We start from the raw sequence: 16,175 nt of genomic DNA on the forward strand, positions 1-16,175 counted from the left end.
CCATTTTTAATACTCCATGAAAATAGTTTTAGTGGACATGCTGAAATGGAAACAAACATGGTATAATAATTCAACCCATCATTTTGAGTTTGATGATGGTACAAGGCATTTCCAATATAAACATATAAACAAAACTAGGACACTGGAACACACTCACACTTGGTAAGACTTAAGGCTCTGGCTCGATCACTCAAGCCTCAGTGTCTATTCATAAGAAGAATAGATGCGAACTTGAAAGTCCATCTTCGCATAGTCCACCTCCTGTTCCTGCTTAATCACCTCTGCCGATTCCACAGCAGCTGGACCGCAGTCCACCAGTTCGATCAGCTTGAGGGGTCCTATGAATCCAATATCTGACGGGATCTCCTCCAAATCATAGCAATGCCTGAGGTAAAGTTGCTCCAGCCCCGGAAAGTGGGTGTGATCAGCGTTCCACGTCTTGAAATTGAGGTACTCGACCATCAAGAACTTCAGCTTCTCAAACACATGGTCATCTAGTAGGCACCATTCATCGCCATTGAAAGCAAGCTCTCGCAGTTTCAAGACTTCAAGATCTTCCAGATCCGCGATAAATCCCATTGCTTCCCAAGGAAGTCCGCAGCCACTTAAACTCAGCTTCCTCAGTTTAGGAGGCAGGTAAAATTCAGATTCGAATTCAACCTTTTTGCTCAGACTGGGATTCAAGACAGAGAAATTGAATACCTCGAGCTGCTTGAGCTCGTTCAGATAAAGGCTTACCACACCCGCTTTCTCAACCCACATGCTTAACTTTTTCAAATTAGGCATCCTTTTAAGAACCTCTCTGGTGCAAGAAGCAGCATTGATATCTGTAAGAGATTGAAGGTTGGCAAAGAGAGGAGTCGTCTCTGGTATTTTGGGCAAATCGGTTTCTGTCATTACAAGATGCCTTAAGTGCAGCATGCCCCAGAATTCATCAGGTAAAAACGATTTCCCAACGAATATGATTCTAGGCTGTCTACGAACAATCAAGACTTGAAGACTTTGAAGCTTGGACAATGTTGATGCAAGCTTCCCATTATATGTCATCGACAAGTACCTCAAATGAATCAAATGAGCCAATTCCTGTGGGAATCGGATGAAGTAAACGGTATAAGCATCCAACACCCTAAGCAGATCATAAGTCAGAAACAAGGGCATCGGATGATGATGATGCGATCCAGCATATATCAGAGTTCTTGCATCTGAAATCAATTTCGTGCTGTGATAAACATCCTTCAAGCAAATGAGGATGTTTTTATGAACAGACACACGCCTCTGAGTCTTAGCAACTTCCTCTAATTTTTGAGCGTTCGCATACCTCCTTACGGAGTGAAAGAACTTCTCCGTCCCTGACTCCTTCGCAGCTAGATCCCGCAGACTGTCGTGCAATCCACAGGTTTTAATCCTCCCACTCGAACTAACCTTGCGAACTGATATCAGATTCCTCTGGGTGAGATCCACCAAGTACTCCTCCGCAACCTTCTCCAGCCTCCTCTGGTGCTTCGTTATCACGAGAAACCCCTCCGCAATCCATAGCTTCGACAGTTTAGACAGAGGGATATCACTATCTTCAGGAAATGCCCCTAAATAAAGGAAACATCCCTTGAGCTGACCAGGCAAGTGATTGTAGCTCAAAAGCAGAATCTCCGAGTAGGCCTCTTCGCCTTTTGCAGCTGCAGCATTCGTGTCCTCCTCAATCGTCTGCCAGTACTCCTCCGTCTGCCTCTCCTGAGAGAGAAGGCCTCCGATGACGGTTAGCGAGAGGGGGAGACCTTGGCAATTGTCGGCGATCCCTCTCCCGATCTTCTCCAAGTGAGGAGGGCATGGCTTCCCCTCAAACGCCCTGTCACAGAGCAAAATCCAGCTGTTTTCTTCATCTAGAGTCTGCATCTTATGGCAAAAATTAGAAGATTTCACAGTTTCAGCAACTTTGGCAACTCTGGTAGTGAGAATAACTCGACTACCGTTTTTATTATCCGGTAACGAAAGCTTCACATTATCATAAGTAGTAATATCCCACATATCATCAATCACGACTAGATATTTGTTATTGTACAAGCTCTGATGCATATCAACCCTAAGCTGTTCAACGCTGCCTTCATACACTCTCTCTCCGGCTTTCCGGCCCCTACTCTCCATCGAATTCAACAATCTAGCTAAAATATCACCGACTTGGTAATCCTGTGACACGGTGACCCAAGCGCGAAACCCGAAGCTATTCATGATTGTACGATCTTTGTAAATGCTTCGAGCGAGAGTAGTCTTACCGATTCCCGCCATGCCGCAGATCGGGAGGATTTGGAGACTGTGCTCGTCGTTGGTGAGCTCGTCGGTGAGGAGCTGCTTGTCTCTCTCCTGCCCTACGATCCGGAATGCGCGGCTGACGAGGTCGGATCGGGGCGGCGGAGGGATGTCGGCGCCGGCGGCGGCGCCGAGGATTGATTTCTCTTTGCGGATTGAATCGGCGAGCGTCTGCGCCTGAGATGCGATGGGGTCGATTTTGTGTGTTAATTCGGGGAAGGAGAAGGTTGGGGATTTGGCGGAGAGGAAGGAATCGAAGGCGTCTTGAGCTTGGTAGGCTGCGTCGCGGATTAGGGTTGCGAGGGTGGATGCGGTTTGTCGGTGATGTTTGGGCGCGGGGAAGATTGTTTCGACGGATTTTTGCAAGGTGAAGATGGTGTGGTAGAAGGATTGGAGGTGTGGCTTTTGATCAGGAAGAGGGAATTGGTCGGAGTCGAGGAGCTGCTTCAGATGCTTCTCTAAGGAAACTACGGCGGAATAAGCCGCCATCTCCGATCGGAAAGTAGAGAGAGACAGAGAGAGAGATGAAGTGTGTGTTGTGTGTGAGGGGGTTAGAAACTGTGTTGGCTCGCTGCGTCAACGGGTCGTGACTCGTGATTGATCCACTCGTGTTGACTCGGACAGAATCATTGTTTTTATTTTATCTTGCGTACTCAAAAAGTTAGTCAAGAAACTTTGAAGATTAAAATTATAGATAAATATTTATTTCAAGATTATCAACAAATCTTTCTGCGTAAGTATTTCGTGTATGACTTGCTTCTCTATTCCATCGGTCAGATCACCTAATGCATTCTCTAATCCATTTCCTATTTCACCCCTCACAAACATATTATATTATAGTGGGGTCCATTCTCATGTATGTCAGAAGTGGAGTATGAAATGAATTAAGAAATGCATTCGGTGATCCGGATTGATTCCCGGATATTATTATTTTTGTGTTCACTAAATCAGTAGATTCCTTTATAATTGAATAATTTTTTCATTTTAAGAACTTCTAGTAGAGTTATTTTTATATATTAATAATTAATTTTTTTTAACTCTTACGTGACTATTTCTTGCTTTATTCTCTCTACTTTATTCAATTTCTGATCCATTTTCTTTATATTTTTCTCTGGTGAAAAGTTCTATAGCAACTACGAGGAAACAAGGAATATATACAAAGATTACCACTCTCTATTGTTCAATCTAAAAGAGGTCTCATAAATTCTTGGTGATCTAATCCCTAGGAATCATAATTTTTGACATTGTCATTCCTCGGAAGTCTCATGGCATTAATCATTCCCTTTAAACCAAAACGTTTATTGAAATATTCATATAATACGAATATGGTATGAAATTGATATGAAAATCAATATTGATTACTACTATCTGGCTTCACTGAAACATACACTCCTCTCAATAAATCAAGGACAAAATCAAAATAGTTTATCCATTAGTCACCAACCTCTCTTCTTTGGTCAGGTTTTAATAAAAGAATCCTTCAAATCGTATTTACTCGGTATAGTTGGCATTTAGGTATGACTTTTGGTGGCATGATAAATTTGATAAGTTTCTTATGGACGAGAAAGAAGCTTGCATAAATTGTGCATGTATTCCTCAGCGACAGACAATCAATATTCAAGAAGATATAACATCAGATCATTTGCGAGGTTGAAGACAAGTGGTGATTGACAAGAGCTCCTTCAGCCTTAAATTGGCCAATCTGCCAAAGAGATTAAGTTCATCAGATACAGGTAACATGTGTCATATTGTTCATTCTCACCTTCATTTGGCTATTTGATTGATTAGCCCACCTCCAATGCAAAGTGCAATGAAGAATGGTCTCTAAATCAGTTATTGTAAATGTTGTGGCATTATTCTTTAATGTAGAGATATAATAGCTCTAACTAAATAAGTCATCAACTAAGTATATTCTTTTCGAGTCTGTATTTAGTTTGATCCTAAAATTATTTTTTTGTTGTTTTAATTAATAAAATAAATTACAATTAATTTGTAATTAAATTAATTTGTAAAATTAAATTAATAATGATTTTGAAAGTATTAGAATCACACTCAATGAATAAAATGAAAAAAGTAAAAAACTATGCTAACGTGAATTAAATGAGAATGTGGTCCTTAGATCAAATTTGATTACAATATCAAACTGTTATGATTAATGCAACGTTTCAAGTTTCAACCAAATTTCATTAATTATAACATGCAAATGTAGTTTTATCAATTAATACAACAATTATAATGATGTACTTCATTGTTAATTTATCAATTAATACAACAACTATAATGATGTACTTTCATTGTTACTTCGTTCGTCCACGAAAAATAATCTCATTTTATCATTGTGATCCGTCCACAAAAAATATTCTCATTTCTAAAATTGGAAAGTTTCTCTCAAATATTTTATCTATTTTTTTCCGTTCTTTGATATTTTTTTACCCTAAACCCATACTTTACTTACTTTTTTTCCATATATCTCTTACTCACTATAAAAAACAACAAATTTACCGACGGACAATTCCGTCGGCAATTCCAATATTTTCGTTGGTAAATTGGGTATCGACAGAATATTCCATCGGTAAATTACACGTTGGTAATTTGTTTTAGCTATGTCCTTCGGAAATGTCGTCAGTAACACCGTCGGTAATTAATCAAATACGTAGGTAACACCTTTTTCCGTCGGTAATTGAACTTTTTTGTAGTGATTTATTAAAACTCGTGCAGGCCATAAATACGACTATTTTTTGTGGATGAAGTATAATATTATAAGAGTAATTGGTCAGTAAAATCATAAACTATTGCCGAAATTTGGTACTTCCCACAATCTTTAAAGTTGGTAAGATAAATTACGAACTTTAATAATTGTGCAAATTTCCCGTATTTGGAAAATTAGAGATTAAATAGTATAGATTGATTACTTCCTGTCAGTTTTAGCCATGGTTAATTACTTAATTACTTCAGAAACGACTCATATGCCGCCACATAATTAATTACTTCATGTCAATTTTAGCCATGATTGAAAATAATCACCATAAAATATTTCGCAGAATTGTTAAAGTTTGTGATTTCTTCTAACAACTTTAAAAATAATGAAAAATAACAAATTTTAATATAGTTCCGACCAATTACCCATATTATAATGAGTGTAAATTCAATGTTATTATTATTGTTGTTGCGGATAAGAGATTTACGTGTTGTATGTGTTCCTCTTCTAAATTCTGATTATGGTGGTGTGGTGTGTTAGGTAGATGTGTTGTGGTTATGGTGGTGCGTAAAGTAGATGTGGTCAAAGGGAAGAGGGAGTAGGCGAGGTAGATTTGGTGTTTATATGTGCTTCACAAATGTCACATATATTGTTGTGTTTGGCAACACTAGTTGAATGGGGAGGATGCAAGAACCGGCGATGGTTGTCGTTGGCTCAATTTATCAATTAGTTTTATTTATAGTTATTATTAACTTCTTAATGGAAAAATGTTAATTTATTCTATAATCTATGAAATAATTTAGTTTATCAAACATTTCAATAAAATTATCTTAATTAGATCTTATCCATAAAAAGCAACACATAAAACCAAAACCAATATTCATTTAATCTTATCTTTTAACATTCCAACCCAAACTAATTTACTCTTAATTCTTGTGTTAATTTTAATTCAATAGTCCTATAAAAATGAATCATTTACTATGAATGTGAAATTTACATATAAATCCTATAGAATAAAAAGTACCTTGAAAGCCAAAGTTTGGTTGAACAATGTGGCATTTGATTTAAGACTAGTTAATAAATAAAGTTTAATAATAATGATATACTGTGTCAACAGTCAACTATCCCTTCCAAAACCTAAAGGCATGCGGCTATTTTATTCATTTTTTTCTCTTTATCTTTTCACACATTCATCGTTAATTTTTTTTGTTCTTTCCTCTAAATTTCACATGTTTTCTTTATTTAATTTTATTGACTGTTCTCCAATATTTTACACAATCTAAAATTTCCTATTTACTTCATTTCTCTTATTTTATTTAACTTTGTGTTGTATACTCATTTCTATCTCATTTCAATCTCATTTTCTGGATGCGTCGTTGATTGTTACAATTTGTTATATACATCACGAGAATAGTTTCTAACACATCAAAGTATACATTTACTCAGTGTCAGACCATTGGACAAGCAACAATGTCAATGGTGGGTTTCAAATACGAGGAAGCAAAACTATTAGGCTATCTCATGGATGAGAAGGAGAAGCTTGATGTCATCTCCATCATCGGTATGCCTGGCTTGGGGAAGACAACGTTGGCGCGGAAGATTTTTGAGAATGAACAAGTATGTTATGAGTTCCCAATCCGCATTTGGGTTAATGTTTCTCAAAATTTCAACAGTAGGGATGTGTTTCTCAACATCCTAAAAAAATTCACCAGCAATGACATGTCTGGCCTCAATGACGAGGAGTTAACCCAATCAGCTCGTTCGTGCCTGTCCAAAGAGAAATTCTTGCTGGTAATGGATGATGTGTGGAGGCCTGAGGATTGGCAAGTCATACAAACTACACTTCCCAATAGTAATAAATGGAGTAAAGTCTTGATCACCAGTCGTCTGAGTACTGTAGGTGAAAGTGCTAGAGTTGGACACTTCACGGAGCCTCACAATCTTCGCTTCTTCAACCTAGAAGAAAGTTGGGAACTGCTGCAATTGGTGGTATTTGGCAATGAAGAAAATTGTTTCCCTGAGTTAGTAGACATTGGAATGAAAATAGCAGACCAGTGTCATGGAGTATTGTTGACAATTGTGGTGATTGGAGGTATTCTCGTAGATCTATTCGTCAAAACACGTGTGCCCCGTCTTTTGAAAACGTTATGGGATGATGTGTTACGTAATATGAGCAAGTTTGTGAAGAATGACGAGGAGAAGCGCATATTAGAAGCTTTGGAGTTGAGTTATCAAACATTGCCTAATTACCTAAAAGAATGTTTTCTCTATATAGTAGTGTTTCCCGAAAAACATGTGATCCCAGCTTGGAAGCTTATGCACTTGTGGATTGCTGAAGGATTCGTGCTGCCTAAAGGAAGAAGTTTGGAGGAAGCCGCAAAGCAAAATTTAAGTGAACTTGTCAGTAGGAACTTACTCATGGTTGACCGTAAAAACCTAATGGGTGAAATAAAAACATGTCGCATTCATGATATGATTCGTGAATTTTGCAAAGACATAGTTGTGGAGCAGAAGTTATTCCAAGAGATAAGGAAAAATAAGGGAGTATTTGAACCTCCAGTTTCCGAGGTCCAAAAGTTCCACCGTCTTTGTTTCCATTCAGATCTTCCTGCATTCTTCTCTAGAAAACCGAAAGGCCCTCACGTTCGTTCATTCCTATGTTTCTACAAGGCACCTGTCAACCTGGAAGACAAATACCTAACATCAATTCCAGATGCCTTCGAGTTGCTCAGAGTTTTGAAGTCGATCTCCATCCGATATAGTCAATTTCCTGCAAAAGTGACCAAACTTATTCATTTAAGGTATATCACTCTACATATTGAGAAATTTTCTATTCTTCCGGAGCCCCTCTCCCAGCTATGGAACCTACAAACTCTTGTAGTCGAGACAAAGTCACATTCCATTACCATGAAAGCAAATATATGGAAGATGTATCGTTTGAGGCATCTCAAGTTGAATGCAGCCATAGTCTTGAACCCGAAATGGGATGGTGAAGGAGGCGAAAACCTCCAAATACTCAGCAGATTGGCACCCGAATCTTACACAACAAAGGTTTTCAAAAAGGCCTGCAACCTTATTGAATTGGGAATACGTGGTAAACTAGCTACTCTTTTTAGCCACATGTCCATGGAAAATATGGTTCGTCTTGAAAAGCTGAAGCTGATGAATGATGTACCTACCGACTCTGAACCTCTCCCTCGCCTCCCTCGGCCTAATTCTTTCCCTCCGAATCTCAAGAGGCTGACATTGTCGAAAACATTCCTCGATTGGGAGCATATGTCGACGTTGGCTGAGATAAAAAGTTTGGAGGTGTTAAAGCTGAAAGAGAATGCATTTATAGGAAGCTATTGGGATGCTTCGGCTAGTATTTTCGACAATCTCCAAGTCTTGGTCATCATAGATGCAGATATTGTTCATTGGTTGGTTTCTACGTATAGTTTTTGTCGTCTTGGTTGTCTCGTGCTGAAAAACTGCGACAAACTCATTCATATTCCATTTGAGCTGAGCAAGAAGTTGGAGTTGCTAGAGATTGAGCGCATTCAAAGATCAGCAATTGCATCTGCAAAGAGGATCGAAGAGGTGAAAAAGGGTGAGCATGTTCGGTTCAAGCTCCAAATGGGCCCTGGATGTGGGATAAAACCTAATCATTACTAGCCTACCCCTAGGTATGTGTATGTGATATGTGACAATGAACTAGTACAAGGTTTCTACCTCTTAACAGAGCATAAAATCTAAATGGTTATCACTGCAAACATAGTTTGCAGATATAAGAAAGATTAGTGAAGAAGGTTGAAAAACTCAGAAATTTACTAGAAAGTTAGAAATCATTAAATGAACGATGAAAAATATTGAGAATAATCCGGAGTGAACTGAGGGGTAAAATATAAGAAACCAAAGCGGTTATCCAATTTGGTAATGGCTTTCGATTTCGGCCACAGTAATTGGGCCTAAGTAATACAAAAAATTGCTTGGAACTAATTTGATACCCTGAGCTCAAGGTTACTTCATAAGAATGAATTGAAATTGTGGTCCACCCACTTCACTCCTTTACAATTCTTTCAAAATATTCTAAAATTTTCAGAATTTTTAGTTTAAAAAGTTAAATTATTATTATTATTATTATTATTATTATTATTATTATTATTATTATTATTATTATTATTATTATTATTATTATTATTATTATTTATTGATGTTAGTTATTGTTTATAAAAGTACTCCATATGTCCCAAGAAAGTCGAGTCACTTTTTTTTACACTTGTTTTGAAAAAATCGTACTAATAAATAGTTAAAGTGGATAAATAGTAAAGTAAGAATAATGTAGAGAAGACTCTTATTTACATTATTCTTGTTTTTGCTGTTCTATTTATTCACTTTAACTATTTGTTACGATTTTTTTAAAACGAGTGCAAAAAAGAATCGACTCAACTTTCTTAAGACAAAGAGAGTTGTAAATTATGAAATGCGTTAACCAGCGGTCCAAATGACGAAATGGGTCAAAATACTTTTTTAGTACAGTGTTGAAATGAATCATCGTCGCAATGAAATTATTCCCAACTCTAGAAATACCAAAGTGGCAAGATGACTTGGTGTGCCCAATCTATAAATATTTGACAAATGGAATTATAAAGAGGTTCACTCCCAAGTGTAGAATATTGATAAGGCCAATTTCATGTATCGGTTATGGGGGTAAATTTTGTGATTTCTAGGGTCTAACATATGTTTTAAGTTCAGGTGTGTAGAGAAATTCGCCAGGTCCAGGGAATGAGGAGTAATATCTACCAGGCGGAGGAATTAAGCGAAAAAGAGAATGAAAGAGCAACATTCCACCTGACCGAGGATAAGCATGGAGCAGAAGTAAAGCAGGCGAAGTGGATTTCTAGGAAGGGCAAAATGGAGAATTCGAAAGAAGGAAGACTCTAGAAGACCCAAGCCGCGTCTATAAATAGCGGAGCACTCATCAGAATAAGGGAGATCGCATCATACACACTGGCTCTTAGCTCATACTCTTTTACACACACTTTCTCTACACACCTAGATAGAATGGGGTAATTTAGGGGTTTCATCGGTGGTTTAGTCGTAATATCCGTGGTGTAACACCGTCCTTACGGAGGGCGAAGATACAATTGTTGTTTTAGTTTATGTTTTTGTGGGTTTAAAGCCGAGACTTCATCACTAGAAGCTCGGCGTCTTTTGATTCTGTGTTAAACATGTGAATATTGCTGCTAGAAGTTTATGTTTCGTTTTTGTTTACTTCGATGTTGATTGATGCTATTTACTGATTTTGGGTGCTTTTCGCATTTGACTTGTTGGATCGGAGTTGATTTATGGTTGAATTGTTTGAATCAGAGTCGACGAAGATGGGTTTGATCGTTGTTGAGTTCAGATTGCTTGGATCCGGAGTGGATTAAGCATTCGACGTGTGGATCTGAAACAGGGTGGCGAAATTCTGCATGATTATGGATGTTTACTTGCTGTTCTCTTTGTTTACTTGACCTAGTAGTGTAGATCTGCTTATTTTTAGGTTAATCGTTATTTCCGACGTCCGATCTGGTATGCTCTGTTTGATCTGTTATGTTACTCTATTTCATTCATGTTTATGCTTAATTTGTGAGAGAGATGAAGATCATTGTTAGTTAGAGTCAGAAGTTTCGTCTAGGGGTGTGCATTCGGGTTTTGGTTCGGTTTTTTGCCCAAACCGAACCGAATCCGAAAAATCGAATTTCCTTGAAAATCAAAACCGAACCAAACCGAAAAACTGAAAAACCGAAAACCGAAAAACCAAAAACCGAACTATAAAAACCGAATTAAACCGAAAAATTGAAATTCTATAAAATTTCAGAAAACCAAAAAACCATAAAACCGAATTACACCGAAAAAACCGAAATTCTATAAAATTTCAAAAAACCGAAAAACCGATATTAAAAACAAATATTCACAAAACCATAGCAAGATTAACATCACAAACAACAAAAAACAAATATTTAGGCTACAACTATCAACCAAAATAAAGTTTCATAAATATATAAATATGTAGGCAACATGATTAACTAATGGAGATTTCACTGTGTTTTTCAAGAATCTAAAGACTTCATAACTTCTTCTTGCTCAAACTTCAAGTACTCCCTTTTATTCAACATCTGCAAGAACAAACATTAAGAAGATTATAATAATAAATTATAAATTATAGAAAATGCAAATAATAGTAGAGGAAAAATTCTCAATTTGACCATATGTGCATATGAATTTCAGTAAATTGGAGAAAATTAAACTCAATTTCAACATATTAAAATTACAACACACAATTTCAACAATCAAAGTAAAAATAACACATAGCCAACATCGAAAACTTATAAATCTGGACATATTACACTTTAATTAATTCCTAAACATAAGTCTGAATTTGTACCTTCCCGGAGGCGGTGTGGATGGCTGAAAGGCGGAGCCGCGGAGGTGACGGATGGTCGGCTGGAGAGGCGACGATGTGGAGACGGGAGGCGGCAAACTGGAGGACGGCTGTTGACCGGAGGCGACGGACTGGAACACGGCTGTAGGGCGGAGACGACGGGCTGGAGGCGACGATTTGGAATCTGGAGGAGATAGCCGTCGATTTGGACTTGGGAGATTGAAGATGGAGAGTTTTAGGTTTAGAGAGTAAAGCAGAATGGAGGCGGAAGAAATTATTCTAGGGTTTGAGTTTTAAGTATTTTATAGGTAATATATATATATATATATAATTAATATATTAAATATAACTCGGTTTTTCGGTTTTTCGGTTTTTTTTTCATCCGAACCGAACCGAACCGAAAAACCGAAAATTTCAAAATTTTAAAACCGAACCGAACCGAAAAACCGAAAAAACCGAACCGAATTTCAAATTTTCGGTTTGGATCGGTTCGGATATCCGGGTTTCGGTTTTTTTGCTCACCCCTAGTTTCGTCACTTGCTCTTTGCAGCTTTTCTGCCATACCTTTCTGTTTTGGGAAAATGATCCACCCTGCATGTTTTCGTTCCTATCTAGCTGTTTAGGGAAGTCTGTTTATCAGGTCTAGTAGGTGTAGTTGCTGAGTTCTAATTGCTGTTTGATCTCTGTTTATGATGAATGTGTACGTTGTCTTTTTCGTTTCCTAGGTCTAGCTGTTAAAATAGATAATTCTGCTGTTCCCAAGTCTAGTAGTTTGAATTCTCAACCCTTAGTTGCGTGGCAGCAGCCAACCCCCTTTCCAAGTCCTTTAGATTCCAACTCGCGTCCTATCCTTCTATGTGGGATCGATCCTTTGCTTACCTATACTAATCATTAGTGTAGCGGGTTGAGGTTTTTGATAGTTGTCTGAGTGTGAATCCAATGACCAGAGTCTTTCCGGTATGAGATCTCCTAGACCCTATGATCTAGTGAATCCTTTTGACCTGGACATTGTGAATTATTGAACATATATTATGCTCTCAGTCTGAGCATAAATATATATGTATAATTTTAAATATTCTAAAAAAGGCATTATATTGATGAATGGAAATTGCCTATGAAATTTTTATGGAAACTATTAATCCAATTTAATGTACACGGCAATTATATTTATACACGAATATATGGTTAATGTAATACTCCTAAAATTTGTTTTCAAATAGTTTTGTTGCTAGTTTTATATTTATAACATATTATAATTATTTTAAATAATAAAATAAATCAAAAACTACACTATATACTCATTCATATAATTAAAGTATTTTATCATGTGCAATGTTATGAATAAAAATAAAAAGTAGTCCGATCAAAATAATTATACTCTCTCTGTCTCATAAAAAATGAAATGTTTTTTTTTTGGATTGTCCCATTAAAAATGAAACGTTTTCTTAAAATCGAAATAACATTATTTCTATTTTTTCCTCTCTCTTACTCTGTCCTTTTTTCAATAATTCACAAAACAACATTACACAAAATCCCATGCCAAAAAGAAGTATAGTTAATATGAAAAAGAAAAACAATTCCTATGAAATAAATTGGTGATAAAATCTGTAATTTTTTATTATTAACGTTAAATGATGGTTATTATATAGTATATACTTTTTTTGTTATATTAAAAATGAAACGTTTTCCTTAAACATTTTCCTTTTGGATTAAAAATGAAACATATTCTAAAATAGAAATAATTCTATCTCTATTTTTTCGTCTCTCTTAGATCTCTCTTCATTTACTCATAAAAAACACTATATAAAATCTTGTGCTAATTTCCAAATGTTTCATATTTAATAGGACGGGGGAAGTAGTAATTTTTAATAGAGTGAACTGCATGAAATATCCCTAACTTTTGCACTTGTTACACCAGTGACCCCTAACAAAAATAGCACCAGAGGGGTCTAACAAAATATACAATAAAAACCAGATTTTTTCGAACGATAACACTCTCAGGGCATTCTTATCAAATTATCCATATTGATGACGCCGTCCATTTGATTGAGAGCATAACAAATGATATGAATTATGGTGTCAAGTGTCAAATTAAAATTTGTATCAATCCCCATTTTCATTTCATGACTCTTAAAGCATTGCTAGCTTGTAAAAAGAACGTGGTGGAATAAAACTAAAATTTGCATTTATCACTTTCAGTGGCTTAATCACATGCCAACAAAAAAATTTCTCCCCTTTTTCTACTTCAAATTTTTTTGAAAATTTCTAAAGCAAACTTCAACCCTTGCCAAGATAGTGCCGTTGAAGACTAAATCAACTAAAGTTTAATGGTAGAAAGGGCTGAATACCTGGAAATCAAAAATTTACAGAAGATAAAAAATGGCTGCCTAAATGTGTGAAGGGTGAAGGAAGATGACATACAAGCTACAGCCATATAGGATTATTATATTAAGATTTAAAATGATGAACAATTACTTTATTGAATGTTGTGTCTTTTGCGTCTTTTGACTTTACCAATAATTTCACTTCTAAAAAAATTACGGTACCTATTGGAATGTTAGTTAATTCACTAAAAAGCTATAATTTGGTATTAAAAAATAATATTAATTGAAAGAAGAAAACAATTTAGGTCGACCAAAAAGTGAGGGATGTTAACTGGGCTAACTCGTTCGGGTTCGGGCTAACCTATTCGGGTTGCCAGGTTATTTGGGTGCGGGCTATTCGGATTATGGATTTTTCGAGTTATAAATTTTCAACCCTACCCCTAAACTGCCGGATTTTGGGCTAACCCATCGGGCTATTTGGGCCTAAAAGCTTTCGAAAATAATTTCTTGTATCAAAATTTTCTTCTATAAATGATTTAAAAATTTTAGATATTTTTTTTCTTTTTAGTTAGAATCATATAAAATCTTCATATTTTCATAGTATTCTACAATAATACTTGGAAAGAAGCATTTCATCTCGATCAACAATAACATAAATTAAAGCTTGTGTTCGTGTCATTATTTTGGCATTGTTCTTAACTAATTCTTTGTGAAAATTAAAAATCATATCTTATATGAATCATAATTAAAATGATAAATATATTAAGATTTTGATGAGTTATTTCTTAATTTTGTCTTGATTGGCTTTGGTGGTGGTAAGACAGACAGATGATGGGACGGTGGAATAATGAATTGAGATGGAACTTGAAAGCTGATATTGTGGGATCGAGTGAAAAAGTATAATGATTATGTAGAAAGATTGAAAATTCAAAAATATAAAAAAAAAACCCTAAAACTTAATAATTTTTAATAAAAAGTTGCAACCCATCGGCCCGACCCGCAACCTATTAGGGCCAACCAACCTATTTAACTCGTCAACCCATTCGGGCCAACCTTTTTAACTCGTCAACCCATTCGAGCCAACCCGTTTTGCCCGTTTTATATTCGGGTAATAAAATTACAACCTTAACCCGCTCATTTTATCGGATTGTTCGGACCCACGGGTTTCGGATTGAATTGACATCCCTACGAAAAGTTAGTAAAATTTAGTGGCTTCAATTTATTCTCACGTAATCGATAAAATTTATCATGGGGCAGTTTTAATTTTGAAGTTCAGCTTTTTCTTCTTTATTTTTTATTCAGTTACATACATATATTTATTTTTTATGGTAGTTCTTTATATTTACTTCATTAAGAAAAATTGAGAATAAAATATAAAAAAACTATGCACTGGATGTGTGACAGTATAATTCATATAAAGTTATGTGATTTATTAAAAAAAATGTGAGGAATGAATTGAATAGAGAGGGAGAGATAATATAGTCGCAAACAAAGTGTTACGGGAAAGTGGAACAATATCTTGTATGATTTGACAAATCTTTGCACGTATGTGTAGTTGTGCAGAGTAGGTGTGCAGGTTTGGGGTCATCAGACAAAATTGTCCTTCAAGCCATTTGGACATTTTCATCCGAAAAATGGCTAAAAACACTTGATTTGTGATTGTATATTTTGTTAGCCCCTCTGGTGCTATATTTTTTTTTTGTTAGCGGCCATTGGTTTAATAAGTGTAAAAGTTATGGATATTTCATGCAAATCACTCTTTTTAATATTAGTGGTGCCTCACTCTAAGTGGAGTATCTCTTTTTTATCACAAAATTATTATTTTAGAGTTAAATTGAGAGAATAAAGTAAAAATATATCATTTAGAGTGAAACATCCAATAAGAAAAATATTTACATTGGGACGAGGGAGTATATAGTACTCCGTGTATATTATAAATCTCGAATAGTTTCATAGCTTAAAATATTGCCAATTTTTGTTTACTTCCAGACTTCCGGCCTGGAGTGTTTAATTTCCATTCTTTAAATATCATGCCTCTTTTAGAGTATTTACAAATTTAAATAGGAGTACAGGATTATACAGTTGGAGATAGACCCTTTTATAATTCATTTGTCAAATGATTATAGGTTGAGCACACCAAATCATCTTATCACTTTGATATTCAATTTGGTATTCCTAGATTAGGAAATATTTTCTCTATTGCAATTAGGTTGCATCCAAAATCAGATATAATAAAATTAAATTTTTTATATTAAATAAGTAAAGTAGAAAACAAAATCCTCTGATTCATCACACTCCTTACTCTAAATCAAATTTTTGAAAATAAAATAAAATTTGACAATTATAGCTGAAACTTCTTTCCCCGGCTCATTAATAACATTTTTTTCAAGACTTTTTCAGATAACAATTTGCATTTTTAGATTATATTTATCAACAACCACTCTAC

The 16,175-nt window shown here is 35.7% G+C and overlaps 2 protein-coding genes across 2 annotated transcripts; one reads left to right on the plus strand and one right to left on the minus strand.

Moving 5' to 3' along the window:
* Positions 1-38: 38 nt before the first annotated feature.
* On the minus strand, positions 39-2,885 carry LOC125196104 (putative late blight resistance protein homolog R1A-4). Its single transcript, XM_048094479.1, has one exon. It carries the CDS (start codon positions 2,788-2,790, stop codon positions 205-207), a length of 2,586 nt encoding a protein of 861 aa, XP_047950436.1. The 5' UTR covers positions 2,791-2,885; the 3' UTR covers positions 39-204.
* Positions 2,886-3,936: 1,051 nt separating this feature from the next.
* On the plus strand, positions 3,937-9,816 carry LOC125192450 (putative late blight resistance protein homolog R1B-23). Its single transcript, XM_048090024.1, has 3 exons — positions 3,937-4,034; positions 6,446-8,664; positions 9,734-9,816. The coding sequence occupies exon 2, from the start codon at positions 6,470-6,472 to the stop codon at positions 8,651-8,653; it is 2,184 nt and encodes a 727-aa protein (XP_047945981.1). The 5' UTR covers positions 3,937-4,034; positions 6,446-6,469; the 3' UTR covers positions 8,654-8,664; positions 9,734-9,816.
* Positions 9,817-16,175: the final 6,359 nt, after the last annotated feature.

This window comes from Salvia hispanica, chromosome 6 (genome assembly GCF_023119035.1).
Source record: "Salvia hispanica cultivar TCC Black 2014 chromosome 6, UniMelb_Shisp_WGS_1.0, whole genome shotgun sequence".
NCBI classification, from domain to species: Eukaryota; Viridiplantae; Streptophyta; class Magnoliopsida; order Lamiales; family Lamiaceae; genus Salvia; species Salvia hispanica.

Bases quoted from the DNA above. Each gene is read 5' to 3' on its own strand.
- LOC125196104 (XM_048094479.1), bottom strand. From the start codon at position 2,790: ATGGCGGCTTATTCCGCCGTAGTTTCCTTAGAGAAGCATCTGAAGCAG.
- LOC125192450 (XM_048090024.1), top strand. From the start codon at position 6,470: ATGTCAATGGTGGGTTTCAAATACGAGGAAGCAAAACTATTAGGCTAT.